Source organism: Glandiceps talaboti, chromosome 13 (genome assembly GCF_964340395.1).
Source record: "Glandiceps talaboti chromosome 13, keGlaTala1.1, whole genome shotgun sequence".
Lineage (NCBI taxonomy): Eukaryota > Metazoa > Hemichordata > Enteropneusta > Spengelidae > Glandiceps > Glandiceps talaboti.
In genome coordinates this window covers 20,650,805-20,668,202 of record NC_135561.1, presented here as the reverse complement: position 1 = coordinate 20,668,202, position 17,398 = coordinate 20,650,805, and the positions used below count along the sequence as shown (strand labels likewise).

The 17,398-nt window shown below is 35.1% G+C and overlaps 1 protein-coding gene across 2 annotated transcripts in view; it reads right to left on the bottom strand.

Moving 5' to 3' along the window:
* Window positions 1–607: 607 nt before the first annotated feature.
* The window catches only part of LOC144444757 (uncharacterized), a 39,980-nt gene continuing 23,189 nt past the window's right edge, over window positions 608–17,398 (bottom strand). Inside the window, exons 1-7 of one of the 2 annotated variants that reach the window (XM_078134285.1) lie at window positions 13,859–13,998; window positions 8,150–8,436; window positions 6,301–6,907; window positions 5,642–5,805; window positions 4,025–4,257; window positions 2,815–3,010; window positions 608–1,870 (exon numbers count right to left, since the gene is read on the bottom strand). In XM_078134285.1, the coding sequence (XP_077990411.1) occupies window positions 1,453–1,870; window positions 2,815–3,010; window positions 4,025–4,257; window positions 5,642–5,805; window positions 6,301–6,907; window positions 8,150–8,436; window positions 13,859–13,861 (1,908 nt within the window). In that variant the 5' untranslated portion in view covers window positions 13,862–13,998 and the 3' untranslated portion in view covers window positions 608–1,452. Of the gene's footprint in view, window positions 1,871–2,814; window positions 3,011–4,024; window positions 4,258–5,641; window positions 5,806–6,300; window positions 6,908–8,149; window positions 8,437–13,858; window positions 13,999–17,398 lie in introns of those variants that run through there. The other variant, XM_078134284.1, reaches the window with a different exon arrangement.

The window sequence follows — 17,398 nt, the reverse complement described above, 5'->3', positions numbered from 1 at the left end:
GACCAAGTACTTTTTGAGATATAAGTTTTTGACCAAAAATGAACATTTTTACACCTAATTTGCATATCACTCATGGAATCATGGTAAGCTTAACATTTCTTCGTCCATACATCCCTAGATACATTCCCATTAAATTTCAGCCCAATCTGCTCAGTAGTTTTAGAATTATAGATTTTTAACCAAAAAGACACATTTTAGCCCTAATTTGCATATCACTGATGGAATCATCCCGTCATGAACAAATCTTACTTTACACCACCTTAAGAATGTTCCCACCAAATTTCGCACCAATCTGCCCAGTAGTTTCTGAGTTTAAGTTTTTTGACCAAAAATCACATTTTTTGACCCAAATCACACACCTGTGATGCGATCATTTTGATTTGAACAATTTCCCAACTAGACACCCAAAGTAATGGACCCACCAAATATCATGGCAATCGGTTCAGCGGTTTTTGACTTTAAGTTGTTTACACACACACACACACACACACACACACACACACATCCACACACACACACAGACAGACGCCGGGCGATCCCTATAGCACTACTGAACAAGTTCAGTTGTGCTAAAAATGTTTATGAGATCATAGCTGTAATCCCAACACTAAGGTTTTGTGACACTAACTTTAATTCGTTGAACCCCAAGTTCACCCAAGCTCTACACTACTTGAGGTATGTGCAATAGACAGTTGAAAGAGTTTGTCAACTTGCTGAATTTTCGGCACAGTACACAAATGTTGACTTCATGTTAGGAAAAATCCCTTGTTGCAATATGGACAATGAATTACTTTTGAATTTCGCTGAATGAGGGTGACGGTTTTTACTAACGACGAGTTGGCCGGTTATTGGTTAACAAGGAAAACTCGCTCGGTCGTTTTTAGTCACAGTTATTTGGTCGTGAGCAATGCATTTAAAACCAGTCATAAAAGTTAACGTCGTTGTCATCATGGTTATGCCTTGTTTAGAATTAGTTTGCTTCGTTCTCCAGGACCGGGGGTGCGCTGATGAGCACACAAGACATTTGTTGAGTACAGCGCCACCAGCGGTAAGAATGAACGAGGAACCAAGATAAATTTATAATGCGCACATTATCAGACAAGCTACCCTCGTATCACTCATATTTAAACTCGAGATTATTTAGCTCAAATGCTTTAAGGTATGTACATGATTCGGTATTTCAGAATTTGATGTAAGATTAATCCGGCGGCACATGAAAACTATCAAAAATTGAATTTAAAAAATCTAACTCGAATATTGACAATTTTCAGAATTGGCCGTCGTTACTCCTAATTTGATGGCGTCATCATAATGCCTTTATAAATAGTAAGATTCTCTTGACAAAAAACAAAAAAGACGATGGCATATAGCAAAATATATACAGCATCATTAGCTTCATACCAAATATACAAAGGTTTCACACAATATACATCATTTACATAAGTCTACACTTCATACAGCTACGGGATCAATGCCATCTGCCGCCACATCAGAGCTTTCCTCTTTATCGTCTATAAATTGAAACGCTCTGTTTTCATAGCCATGTGGTGAGTTATCCTCACGTGGCTGCAATGCTAGAATTTTGACATCGTCACTCGAGAGCCGCCTCACATCCGAAGCTCTACTCGAACGTTTCGATCTCGTATCAGAGTCCATTCTTGTCCTCGGTGGGAGCTGAAGAGTAGAGTTGGCACTTCCAGGAACAGGACTGGCGCTAACTTGACGATCAGGAATAGCTCCATTTTTAGCGTCCCCATTCTGAGCGTCTCCGTAGAGATATTCTTTGCGTTTGAGCTGTGTTTCAACATTCATGGAGTCCGGGCGACCATAACTTTTGGCAATTTTAGCTAGACGTACGTTCTCCCTGAACCTGTCGAAAAAGAAGAATGTTATATTAGCAACAACAAAAAAATCTCGCATTTTACTTTTCTAATTCCAATCTTGATAAATCGAATGTTTTACAATTTCCTCCTTATTTCTAGGCATCCCCGTATTTCTAAAAGTGCGATTATGAAATACGCACACGTTAATTGTTTGTTCTTTTTCTTGTTTTTTTTAACCGACCAACTTATCAGGTGTTTATGGTGATAAAATTACAATGGAAGTCAGTTGACAATTCAAACAAAATGTCGTCTTATAAACACTGATTCTTTTCATCGTCTGGCGTTGCAAAAATTGCACCATCCGCTACAGCCCCTTTCATATTAGTGTTAACTCCGTTTGAAACCTACTACGAAAATAATGTTAGTTTTTTATGTTAGTTTTTATATAGGGCATTTCCACTTTGTTCTCAAACCGCTTTACAGGTATTACCCTTGGTACGGATCTATAGTGGCACAACAGCTGTTTATGCTTCCTCAACTCCATAGGTAGCATACAATCCATTGCTGCCTTTATAAGCACATAGGATTAAAACATTCACATTGTAACCTCTATCCTACCAGGTCCTCAATTATACAGCTGGGTTGACTGAGGCACAGGAGTCCATGCTAAACTTTAAGAAAGTAAGATTGCACGAATACAGTTTGTTTGGACATTTTGTGTACAGGAAATGGTGGCTGGGTCTCCCCTAATGTATCCATGATGGAATGAACTATGTCAACATACAGACATGTTTTGAAATTTATTTGCCATGAAGCCATGATAAAATTGTTTTATAAATTAAAATTTAAAATATATACCCAATCCTCATCCATATGATCACTTTAACGCTTTCTGTGTGGTTGTATCTTACAGATCTAGTGAACACTAACATGAAGTTTATTGTAAAAAAAAATATCACTCTAAACGTTTCTAAATCTCCTAAATACTCACGTATAACTCCTAACATATTTCCTCTTCCACAAATACAATCCTATGGCCATAATCAGAATCAATAGTAAGCAGATTGGTATCATAATGTAGAGTATGATCCATGGTGAGTGGCCTTTGCGCTTGGCAGCAGTACCGCCCTCTTTTGGATAAGTTATATTAAATTTGTCGGTGATGTATGGAGACTTTGATGGAAGCTCTGCTTTCCAGATTTAAATGAATGAAAAACAACACGTTAGTACTTCTCTTTCAAGGTATTAACATACCGTATTAACATACTTTCAAACACAACATTATACCATGCACGAGCGAAGTTGAACAAAAAATATAGGCTGGTCGTTCTACGTCACGACAGCGCGCTTCTATGTCACTACAAAGCGTGTCTACGTCACTGGTTCTGCTGTGTTCGAAATATGAGTCAAAATGTTCAAAATTGCCATTACTTTCCCCGACTTTTCTTTGATATTACTAGCACTGGTATAATTATGTTATTCTCCAATATTTTTCTTCAGTCAGTCGGAAAATACTGGTGACCTAAGGGTTGTCACTACTTGTCTAGCAATTCGTGGTGACAAAGGCCCTTTAGGTCATCACTCCTATTGTCCTTGGCTGAACGAAGACAAATAATGGGTAATAACATCTAAGTAAATTTACATAGATAATATAAATCCGAAAATGATTTCACTGAAAGAAATAAGACCTATGTCAGCATTAACTATCGTCACTAGAAAAAATCACTGCATTGCAAAATTCACGTTTGTTGATCATAAACTCATATGAACATTCTGTGTGTGTGTGTGTGTGTGTGTGTGTGTGTGTGAGTGAGTGAGTGAGTGAGTGAGTGAGTGAGTGAGTGAGTGAGTGAGTGAGTGAGTGAGTGAGTGAGTGAGTGAGTGAGTGAGTGAGTGAGTGAGTGAGTGAGTGAGTGAGTGAGTGAGTGAGTGGCGGGCGGCGAGCGAGCGAGCGAGTGGGTGGGTGGTTGTTTGGTGGGTGGGTGGACGGGCAAAAGAAAGACAGACAGACAGACAGACAGACAGACAGACAGACAGCCAGAAAGAAAGAAAGAAAGAAAGAAAGAAGGAAAGAAGGAAAGAAAGAAAGAAAGAACATGAAATGCTATCCCTGTTAGGTATTGCCCCCAGGGGGGCAACGATGTGAACAGTTTTACCAAGCAATAGAAGCAGTTGTGATTTTGTAATAAACGATACTTAACCATAAATTCCATATGATTCTTTCTTAGTACATAGTCCTTCCATTGTTTCAGGATCATCACAGTCAATTTCATTGGCGGGCAACGAATACACCGGAAGCGGAAATGACGAGTCAATTTCAAATGTATAATCAAATACATTGAATTTCGCAGTGTTCTTATCCAGGTAATAATGCGTGATGCAAAGTAGTTCTGCCGTTGATATCAACGATGAACTTGGCGTTGTAAGACTGACCCTATAAAGAGAGAATGTGAAATAGTTTGACTTGAATTACTACATAGTCGGTGGCACATTCCAAGACCACAACGCTCGGATCCATAAATAATTCTCAATATGGCATCTTCATCACGAATGACACGGATAAACCGTTAAAATATAATGACTGACTTTTGATTTGTTACACGAGTAATAATATAACTATATATTAAATATATTTCCGTAGTACATCAAAATGAAAATAAAATGTGTATTTTCATTTATTTATGTATTTTTCATTGTTCAATTTTTTTCTCTATGAATGACAAATGTAACGTAACCCCCCCCCCACCCATTTTGTACTATGTTTCTATTTGTTCTATCTGATTTCATATATAAGTAGGTTATTTTCACTAAAGGCAATTTCTTTTTCTTTTTTTAAAAACAACAGATTTCAATGAAATTATAGAGTGCATTATCTAAGATCAATCAATGCAATCCAATGAAATGAATTGTTGTCATCTAATTTGCATACGACAACACTCATCGCTAGAATCCGCCTCGGACCTCAAAATCAAAAATAGTCAATTCCAAACTTTGTCATATGTAAGACTTTAGTTGTTCCTTGCCCGTTTGAAATAAACTATAAAAAGAACTATAAAAAGGATTTACTTGGTTTACCATCTTGATTTCAAAGAAATTGTCGTTCAAAAGAGTTAATACAATTTTCGGTGGCCATATTGGATTATAAAATTACTCCCGATTTTTTAATAGATGTTTTATTGAGAATAAGTCAATGTTTTCTCGAACAAAGTAACAGCACAAATTTGACGAGTTTTTTCCGAGGCACAATCTACGTTTACATAAATAAATACTTTTTTTCCTCTGAGTTTGCACTACACACAGTACACAATGTTATGTCACTGATAGAAAGATCGCCGTCATAAAATTTGAATACGCCGATAACCCTCATTCATCTCTCGTAGAGAAACCTCAAACTCAAACATGTGCGACAAGAGGTATTGCTCGAAATGTTAAGCGAAGCTTACACTTCTAGGGCTGTTTTACATATGTTTTTCTACACGTATGTCCGATCACCATTCATTCAATATGTACGATGATTTTATACTCATTCACGGCATAAGTTTTCAGTAAACATATTTATCAAGATAAAAAAAAAATTAGTCTCAAGTTGGAAAATGAAATTTAAACCCGCTATCCGAGGATGGAATCCGGAATATGTACTTTATGTAGTAAATATAAATTTATTGGACATATAGGGAGAGTTATTAATATATTACCATATCAGTTTTATTCAATTCAGCAACTTCGGTTATATGTTGCGCCTCTTCAAATATTTCCACAAGATTTATTAAATCTACCAAACACGTGATCAGAAATCAAGGACATCGTCATTTCCTTACCTGAACACTGTTCGATTATTGTAACATATCAAATCACGTGATTCAAAATCCAATCCGTAATTGGTTCCACCAATTTGACAATATCCAGTAGCAGTCGGGATGAGTTCATCTCGTATAAATTTGTAGAGTGCATCTAGTAGGTCGATTTGTTTGGTTGTGTTTTCCTATAAGACATAATTACACCATAGTTAGAATTGCATAGCTTTACTCTGCTACATACATACATACATACATACATACATACATACATACACACACACATACATACATACATACACACATACACACATACATACATACATACATACATACATACATACATACATACATACATACATACATATTGCTAGTATACATAATTTTTATGCTTTTCTTTATATCAAACACGCGATAAAATGTCCTTTGTGGTGTTCATTTGATGTCTGTATGGTAGCATGTGTAGTTCATTTTACTCAGACAAAATGTAGCAAGAAACTGTACTTATTCAATCTTGTCATGTGTAGCATGACCAGTTCTTTATTGGTTTCTGCGTGGTTGTATCAAACAGAAAAGCTGCATGGTATTGTGAATTTCGCTGTATGAACCGGAAAATGTTGCCAGTCTTCCTTACTGTACAATGCGACATAAAAATAAAAATTAAAACATTTTAATTTTCCTACCTGCCACATTTGACAACTAAGAGACGATATTTGTGTTTGTACAGTTATCCATTCCAAACGATCAGCTATAGATGTTGCTTTTGAGTCCACCGTAGGGTTTACCAACTCTTTTATTTCATTGCCACATATTCGTCCAGTAAATCCAGTTGGGCACGTACATTCAAATATGTTATTAGTGGCCACACACGTCCCACCATTTTTGCAGGGACTAGTTGAACATCTGAACTGCGGACGGAAGTAATCGCAGTGAACACCACTGTATCCCTTACAACACGAGCAACGAAAATCACGTTCATCCTTACCTTGACCAGATACACATTCACCATGTCCACTACACATTGGTTGACGGGAATTACCTCCACACATGTTACCTTTGACAAAAATTTCCATTTTTAAACCAAAGTCGCATCGATATACGTCATTTCTACGACCTTTGTGGATTATAAAATTTTCACCAGGGTTTAAATCATTTGAATTAATTCTAATTTCGTTCCGTGTAATGTTAGTTTGTAAAGGTATTCCCACTCGACCACAATCCTGAAAATATTGTTCAGACACCATTACAAGATCCAATTGCAAATCGTCCTCTAGGGAATGAAAGACTAATCTGAAAACAAATGAAACAAAAAATATAGGTGAGAAATAAAAGGCAAAGTTCAGATTTGCAATTATTCTTATAAAAATAAATGAAGTACGTATTGAAGAAAAATTTATTTCAGATTCATTATGTAAGGCGGAAGTGACGTCATAAAGCGGCATACTTTATCCGAAGTGTCATATTGCAACTTATACACAATAAAAGAAATGAGACGAGATTCAACCGATTTCAAAATAAATATTTTAACGAGTACAATTTAAAAAAATACCAACAATAAAACTGTGTTAGTACATGTAACGATGAATTAACATCGGATCTAAAGACATAATCTAATCATTTCTAGATTTGAATATTTGCATTAGGACCGTTTTATCTCATTTGCATAATCACCCGTGGAAAATTGGGCCATAGGGGTTTTAAAGGTCAATGACTCTTTTTCCACTTAAAATGTGGTTCACGTGTATAATTATTTATATGTATACATCTACAACCTGATAAATGAATACAGAACGGCTATTAAACGTCTGATCAGGTTTTATTTCCCAAAGTATGCTTCATTAGTTTGCATATTCTCTAAGTCTAAATGTATATAATTTAAATTTTTGAGCGAGTCGTTCAGCATGGTGCAGTTTATTATACTTAGAAGTCCCTGATGAAACATACCTTTATAAGAAACATAGAGGGCGTTTTCTGAACTCATTTATATATATTACAAAACAAAAATTTAGAAAATGTAGCAAACGTACATGTGATGCGGGGATCAATCTTTATATGCATCAAGGTCAAGGTTCACACCTACTTAATTATGTCGACATCAGTTTTTACATGGTAGAGTTTTTTTCCGAATGCTCAATCACTTGAGCACCCATTAGACAAAAATAACACGACTTCACAAATAGGGTAGGTAGGTCAGAATTTAGATACTCGTTAGTAACAACACTTCTGTAACAGTTGATGAGGTGTCAAAGAAGAAAATGAAGGCAATTATATAAAATTATGCTATAGCTAAGGCTGAAATGACATCGTTTCTCTCTGGAATGTGATTTTTTTAAAAGTAACTCGAGATTCTTTGGCAAGTAAATCTACAGTAAATAGAAGAAGTAGATTGTCATTATTTTACCATTTGTCATTTACAAATTAAATATATTTAATAGGATCGGCGGTTTAAACTAGGATCGGTCAGGTTATCGGAAAGACACTATTCTTTATTTGTCCTAATTATAATGTTTACAACAGAAAACTAACACTTACGTGTCTCCTGTTTGAACTATAATCGGTTTCACCTGATACGTGAAATTAACCTCATCTAACTTTCCACCGTACTCAGTCCCGTCGTTCACTCCACGCGGGAAGCAATTTTCAGGCGACAAACAAACACCAAAATCCTTGAAACCCCATCCAACACGAATCTCGCTCGGGGTGGAATTCCAGCAACGGATATCACCCCGTAATCCATCATTGCATTCCGTGGTCGGACACGTTGCTTGTGACGTCAGTAAGTCAATCGCGGTCAGGAGAAGGGCAGTATACAACCAGTTCTGTGTGATGATAAAAACAGTGATTTAACTATTTAGAGATACGCAATTCACCATGTACATATAACTGATGAAGTATTGCAATAAAAACATTTGTTTCAACTCATGTCAAACACTATTGAAGTTACTGACTTGAAAATTGAGTCAGCGGGTAGTTGAAATTCTTATGCAAAGGTAATGATATAAGGTCCCAGGGGAGCGTTCCAAATAAGTACCCTGCAGTTTTAAAGGCTTTTAAAAGTTAACATTAGATGACCTCAACTTACGAACAAGAAGCAATCTCTACAAAATGATGTTGTGAAATTCCCCTTTGGCGCGCTTGAAATATGTTCACAAGTTGTAAAAGTGAACTCTTTGCCCGAAATATTTTAAAACATTGAAATCCAGTGGACAGCAATCGATTTGGCCAATCACAGTGTTGGAATGAACACCAATGGTCAAGTATACTCCATAAAAAAACACTTTCAGAACTGTTTCTCGATATCTTTCCGCTATGTCTATTGCAAGCCTATAACAAAGTGACATTGATCTCATCAGCAATTAAGAAAGCATTTATTAGATGAAAGTAACTGGTGTAAGTAATATAATAGTTGCAATACCTATTACACAGACCCAAGGATTGTAACCATAGACAGACCTTCACTATTCGCTTTCACCTGTAAAAGCCATCGCCAATTTGTGCATTTAACATCAAATAACTCATCTGTCAAGATGGTAACCTTGGGATGTCAGTAAGCGAGCCAATGGTTTGATATGTGAACACCCGTTGATAAGACAGAAATAGAGACAGTTATAGATAGAGAGGATTTTAACATACCTACATGTATATTTTAAGTTTTATACACTTTGAATAAATTAATACTACATGTTACTTATCATGTATGTCATATAAATTATCTCAATATCATCATCACCATCGCTACCACCACCACCACCACCACCAACAACAACAACAACAACAACAACAACAACAACAACAACAACAACAACGACGACGACGACGACACACCGCCATTACCACCACCACCAACAACAACAACAACAACAACAACAACAACAACAACAACAACAACAACCATTACCTTCACCAGCATAGTTCGAAACATATTGAGATTGAGTTCCCATAGTAACATTAGTTTCTTACATGTGTATCTCACTACTTTTCTCTACTGGTTGGTTTTAATCAATTTACCATTATTTATAGAAATGAAAATGAGAAAGCAACACAAGTAGGTTTTTCTTTTATTCTTGGTTTGTATTTCTTGGGTATATCGTAGTACTTGTTATATATCCTATTAGCGGGTAATTAATTTAATGAACATTCCTTTCGTTAGTTGTCTCAAGTTATAAAGATATCGGGTAGACTAAAATATTCACTTCCTTTAAATTTTAGTGACAACTGTAAGAAACAACAATATTATGTCGTTGAATAGATTAATGAATATGCAAAATAATATAATAATGCATTGTATTCCAAAATGTTTTGTTAACTTAGTATTAAAGAGTGTTTGGATAAATTGTGATCATGTAGAACAACCCAAAAAGAACTCTAAAGTTTTCGAAACTCTCTATATTCTAAACACTGTTGTGAATTAATAAAGTTTCACCACCACCACAGCAGCTGAGAGAATAAACTACTAAGTAAGTATAGATAAGTTGGCTTGTTGGAGTCTTGTACGTAATTACTCCGTTCGAAAAAAAACACACATTCAGTATTTTTTCTGTATTTGCATCTTCCAGTAAAGTATTATGATCTAGGTAATTTGATTTAAGCACTGGAAGGCATCTTCACAGATTGTTTCCAAATCAAGTCCAGAACCAATTCTGCATGAGCGTAGTTACTCTTACATATCTTCAGCTGATAATGAGTGTTGCATCAACGACAATTGACATTAATTTATAAAATTATAGTATTCACATTAATTTATAAAATAGTATTCACATTAATTGAAAAATTACTATTACTATGATTTAATTTAGTATATATACCAATTATATTTATATTAGGCCTAAGAAAATAATTCTTTGGTTCCGGTTCCCCGACCCCACCTAGATTTTCACTGCCGACCCTAAACTTTTGTTTTACGTATTCGACGAAAAATTAATAAAATCTCAAAAATCTCGCAAGAAATAGTAGATGCGGAAACTGACATCAACTTAAAAAGACAAGATAACAATATTCTTCCAATCTGTAATGGCTGTACATCTGATAGGAAGAAATAAACAACACAGAGACCATTTGGAAAGCAACGGAAAACCTGAACTAGACACTCACACAGAAAAAAATATATAATAAAATAAAATAAAAAATATCAACCTACCCCACCTATTCTAATCGGAACCACACAATTTGTTTTATTGGGCCTTAGGTTTCTTAAATTGTTTTTTGATGATGCTCTCTCTCTCTCTCTCTCTCTAATAATTTTTCCTAGACATAATACTTTTACTCTGTATTTACGACACTTTCACCTTTTCGTTTTATAGCGATCATAAAAGTGGAATTTCTTTCCAAAGACATTACTGTACATCCATCCATCCATCCATCCATGAATATAGAATACGATTGATGAAATAACTCTCTGTTGAGAGCGTTATCTCAATCTGTTCTCTCGTGACTCTATGGCCTAACTATAACATCAAGCGAACTAATTTCTCATTAATACGAGACCGAGTTGTCGTATTTCTATCAATGTCATCCGAAATACTTTGATAGGCGTTAATGTATCAACATAGTCATATTTAAAGTAGTTATTTTATTTTTATTAAACTTTGTAACTGTCAAGCTAGCCTTTACCGATAGGTCAATTCAATGAAGATACCAAAGAGTTTTATCTTCGTTATTCAGTTTTAATATACTCCGGTCATTTAATATGGTTTTGTCTTCTGTAACTGATACGTCGACGTTATGGTTTGCTTAAGACTCGAATAAGAACACCCCAAGACCCCCTTTAACTCTCCTTCAAGAATCACTTCAAAGTAGTAATTGTATTATTTTGGCTGTCAATCATCTTGAGTTTTAATTAGAAATCAAGAAATAATCTTGTCATTGAATACGTGTCAACAGTTTGCTCGTTGCAAGGATCGTGTTTTATAAAAAATGTCTTTCTATTTTTGAATTTATGTCTAGTAGCAAAGGGCAATACTAGGAACGCGATGGAACTTAAAGAATTTATATGTACAAATGTCGAACTTAAAAATGAATTCAGTCAAGTATGTGAATTCACAAGGCGTACCTTTGAAACAAAGTTATGGAGGGTACTAATGTTGTTAGTATAAACGTACACATCCAATGTCAGATCGTTCGAACATTGACACCTAGCTAGACATCTATAGCTTACTCGGGTTGACAGACAAAACACACTAAAGTCTGTATTTGATTGGGGACCTACATTCCTACGAGGAAACTTTTCAACAGTTGTTAAAGTCATCAGCATTAAAACCCATCTCAAAATAAACATGGTATAAGCTGTCTCACAGGGCTATAGAAATGGTTGGCCCAGAACACAGTTATAATCCTTGTATTAATCCTTATGCCTCCACTGATAAGATAACACTAATACAAGAACCTGGGATTGAATCTCGGGCCTTTAATACAATATCTAAACTTAATGCTTGTATGTTATATACAGACGTGAACAACATATGACATAAAAATTATGGAATACTTTATACGGGTGTGTTTCTTTCGTTTTCAAAGTAATAAAAATGCTTAAGTTATGATGAATAACGGTTTCATATTTATGACTAAAATAGCACAATGGAATGGCGCCAACACTTCATGTAAATTCCCAATTGTTATGTCTGTGCTGGCAAAGTTACTATTACGTCAGAAATATTCATACAGCCTGCAAATAGTTCATCCTCGAGACATCCACTGTAGTGTATACGATTTGATTCTAGCTGATACAACGGACGAAGAAGATGACGCCGAAAGAACATAGTTCACAACATGGACTATCACTTTACAATGAAAAACAAATGTTTACGTACGTAAATTACGGGTCATTAACTATTTATTTATGAAATGGTCTGGGTTTATATTATGGTACCACGAGTTAGTTTCAAATTTAAGTATTTGACATTTTACAAGTGTGTTTGAAAGCTCGTAAAAGTCGTCAACAAACTGTGGCCCTCGCCCATTTTTTGTCAACAATGTCATTTGCTGTGATAAAATGTGTCTGTCGCTATTTCTGTCATTGGGTCTTTGTGACATAAATATGCATACTCTCTCTGTCAGAGTCTCTAGCTCACCTCTAAATTGTTTCTCCCCATTCTAAATAATCCTGTTATCTCGATCTGTCTGTCTGTCTGTCTGTCTGTCTGTCTGTCTGTCTGTCTGTCTGTCTATCTATCTATCTAATTATCTATCTATCTATCTATCTATATATCTATCTATCTATCTAAATATATATATATATTTATTTATATATATATATATATATATATATATATATATATATATATATATATATATATATATATATATATATATATATATATATTCCTCTCTCAACCCGTTCTTTCTCTCAACTTCTCTCTATCAATGCTCTTTTTTCCGTCAACTCTTACATTCCCCAGCACTCCCTTATGTTGTTTGTATTCTACACATTAAACGATACAGCTGGAAGATGACTTAAGTAGGTACAATATCACAAACAACGTTTAGTATTACAACCAGGTTTGCCCTTAAACCCCTTTTATCAAAATAAAGGCAAGTTTTGATAAGGCAAAGAAAACTCCTTATTGTATAGATCTGGAGGCGACGAGAGCCAAAACTTGTCAGCAGCAATAACTTCAACTACTCCAGTGTAATGACATATTGGTACAACAAAAGTTCACTGACATTTCATCAATGTCAGTAAACACAACTATCCAACCAGTGATAAACCATTCGCTGATTTCGGAGAATTTTACAATAAACAACCGCTATTTCATGAATCGCTGAACACCATTTCTCTGATCGAAGATAAGACGGCTAAAAGTATGGCAACTTGAGATGATCATACTGAGTATTATGATATATGGTATATGGTGTATGGTATGGCGTTTTCGGCATGTCAGCATATAGTATGATCTCGTGTCCACAGTCTTCTCTGGTTTCAAAGCATTACTTGGTCTAATCATTACATCCATCTGATCCTACAGCCAAATTGTTTAGCTTTTAGTGACATCATGGCCTGGTAGTTACAATGGTTATGCTATGATGACAGTAAAGGCGGCTTTACAGTGACAGTTTCAATATAACCCGTATTAAACAAACGATTTCATAGCCACGTTTGCAGATCACAGACTCGATGGAGATGATAGTTCAAATATCGTCCATTCTATAAAATCGAAACACAATGCTAAAATCGCCATTAACTCAAAGAAGGTTAGCGACTCTAAACTAATTCATATAATCACTGAATATAGATTGTATGCTTACCATAATTGTATGCTTTGAAATTCTTGGTTATGTTCACACAAATATGGACCCAGCCTACGAAGTCAACAACTAAACGTTCGCTGTCAATACGAATTCCAAAACGAGGAACCTCTGACTTCAACACAATATGCTTCTACTAATGTTACGCATGTGATCGGTCACCAGTTCTACAATGACATTTAATACATACTAATCGGCTAATAAGACTTTTCATTTTATTTATGCTGGACGAACTTCGTGGGCGAAAGCCAATCAATCGAACCCTTCGCACGTCAATCATTATTTGCTTCGCGGATTCATTCTTCATCAAATACACGCCCCTAATTTAGCCTAGGATTAAACTGGACAACTGTCGATGCGTTAGTGTTGAATTACGGTACATACATGAGCATGATAGTCAGAGCAATGGAATGATATTCTCACTGCGACGCCCGTATATATTTGACTACTTGTTTGTTCTGACGCTAATTTGGAAAGTTCAAATTTGACATGATTTGTTCATGAGACCGTGGCATAATTTGTGAAACAGGAATAGAGAATACACGTACGAATCGACTAGCTAACGGTTTCATCTTTCAATTTTGCGTATAAATTTACTATACGATTTAATACTAATTATTATATGTTTATTTGTTCTGGTTTTGAACCAATAAAAATAGGATTTTAAATTAGAACCAAAACCCAATCAGAGATAGAAAGTATTTGTACAGGGAAGCAAATAATCACATGAAATGTAATATCGAAAATCAGATTACTTGTTTGTGAGGCAAGGATAGTAGGCGTTGATTGTTTGTCTGTCAGGAAGAAAGCGATACGCTATTTTATTTACCATGTGATGATGGCTTATTTTAAGCATGCTTATGACTGTTAGTATATGAATGTGACGAAATTGGAAATAGTTCTCTCTTATTATGAAATATGAAATGCCAAACTGTATGATCATCACTGCACTACGTTTTTGAAAAAAACTGAAACTGTCTTGTTAGATATACTGACTTCCTTGTAATACCATATACCTTGAACAGTACTGACTCACATGTGTGGGTGAACATATTTGTGTAGATGTACACATAGCATGATGCAATAAATGCAATCAAATTTTCGGGTCCGCACCCAAATATGAACACCCCAATGAATCACGATACCAATTTAGTAGTATACTACGTATAGATAAAATAGACCTCTAAGTGGCATATACAATGTATAATTATTGGTACTTTAGCAATTTTCAGTGAATACGTTGGTTGGTTAATACGTGATCGAAAAAATACTATTACAGTTTCGGCTAGTGCAGCTGGACTGAAATACAATGCCAAAAATCCGTAAATTGAGCATGAGAAAATTGTGTATCAGGCCAAATAAAAGGGTGTGGTTTCGGTCATACTGACCTTCCTAATTTTTCCATGCCGACCCAAAAATTTATCTACGAAATTTGAGAGAAATATCGTGGCAAATAGCGTGAATATCAGACATTTCAAAAAGAGAAACACACACCACAATTACATTGATATGTCATGGACCCCCAAAAAGTCAAATAAACACTATTATTGATACAGACCCCACCTAGTCACCAAAGCTGTGTAATTGGAACCATGCTAATTGTCTTACTCAGTCAACACAAAAAATAGCTTCACAAATCTTCTCGTATGTGTGATTCAATATTGACTACAATTTGGCAACGATTAATTGTACATATCTGATTATTAATAGTATGATTATTAATATGATTGCAGAACATGAATCACGTTATATAGACAGACAGACAGACAGACAGACAGACAGACAGACAGACAGACAGACAGACAGTCAGACAGACAGACAGACAGACAGACAGACAGATAGATAGATAGATAAATAGATGGATGGATGGATGGATGGATGGATAGATAAATAGATGGATGGATAGATAGATAGATAGATAGATGGATGGATGGATGGATGGATGGATGGATGGATGGATGGATAGATAGATAGATAGATAGATAGATAGATAGATAGATAGATAGATAGATAGATAGATAGATAGATAGATAGATAGATAGATAGATAGATAGATAGATAGATAGATAGATAGATAGATAGATAGATAGATAGATGACTGTTAAACTGCAGCGTTATATGATAACAGAAGCCGTTTGGAGTTTAAGATTTACAAAATTCGAATGTATCACTGCATTATCATATATTTCTGATAAACACACACATGTCTGTAAGAACGTTCCTGTACTCTAGTTATAGTAATCACTGCTAAAAATGAACTTGTAAAGGAATATATGACACGGTGAAAGATTGAGACACTCTCAAACGGGCTAAGGTGCTAGAACAAGGGTTTGGGTTATAGTATATTTGAAACTCAATGTGGCATTTCCTGGCTGTAAATACGCAAGAACCATAAAACTACATGCTGTGATTCATGGTGAAGAATTTGTTGATAAAGACACGCGGTGGTAAGAAATGTAAACGGTCATTTGAGGTCAACCTTGTTCTTGGAAAAATGATCTAACTTATATTCCTAGAGTCGGTGAAACTTTCCTGGTCAAAAGACACACAAGTATTGTCCTACAAAACCTAAAATGTGTATTGTTAGCCAAGTTGCTACATCCATATTATTTGACTAGTAAGTGAAATTGTGACATCTCGGGTTTGATGTAGCAGTCATTTTACGAGAACTTGCAGTAGATCAACTGTCTCGTTCGACGATCAGTTTACTGTAATAACATACAGAGATAACTTACATCAAACTTTTACGTTATACACTCATTACTTAGGATATCCAACTCAAGAAACATAAACCCCGATCGTATAAAACCGCTGTAAGATTTATCTCCGTCGCATTCGTACATAATGACACAATTTAACAGATATAATCGATTGAACGTCATCCTCTCAAATTGCCATATGTCACTTTGTCTGATTTTCCGTACATGTATCTCTTTCTCCGTTATATGTATGTATGTATGTATGTATGTATGTATGTATGTATGTATGTATGTAACCTTCAGATTTATCCTTACATTATTCCATAACACTTTCATTAATTAATTAATTAATTAACACTTTAAAAGACAAAAATTATTCTAATCATTTCCCTTCTCGTTTCATAAAATTTGTTTCCCCTGGGTATTTCTGAAACTAAGTAAGTAGCCACAAAACAATTATTGAAACATGTTGCAAGGTCAAAGGGTATTTATACTAACCACAACGGAATTATATGAGTCACAATGTTAGACTCTAAATAAACTGAGATAGTGCCCTTACAACTTTCAACATCGAGTGAAATCACAAACAAGTTTACATTGTTTCTTTCCAATGTTGTACCATTATAGTCGTAGATTATATATAATTACTGGATTTGGGGCTTTTATAACTACGAAATGTGTTAATGACATATACAATAGCCTGTGTATTTTATCTAGGATTGATTTTAACGCTCCAACTAGAATTGTACGTAAGGGGGTTGGTTTTAGTGAGTGGCGATAACTTATTATATATTCAAAAAACAGTCGCCTTTAATTAGGAGTGTTAAATGTTACTGAAATT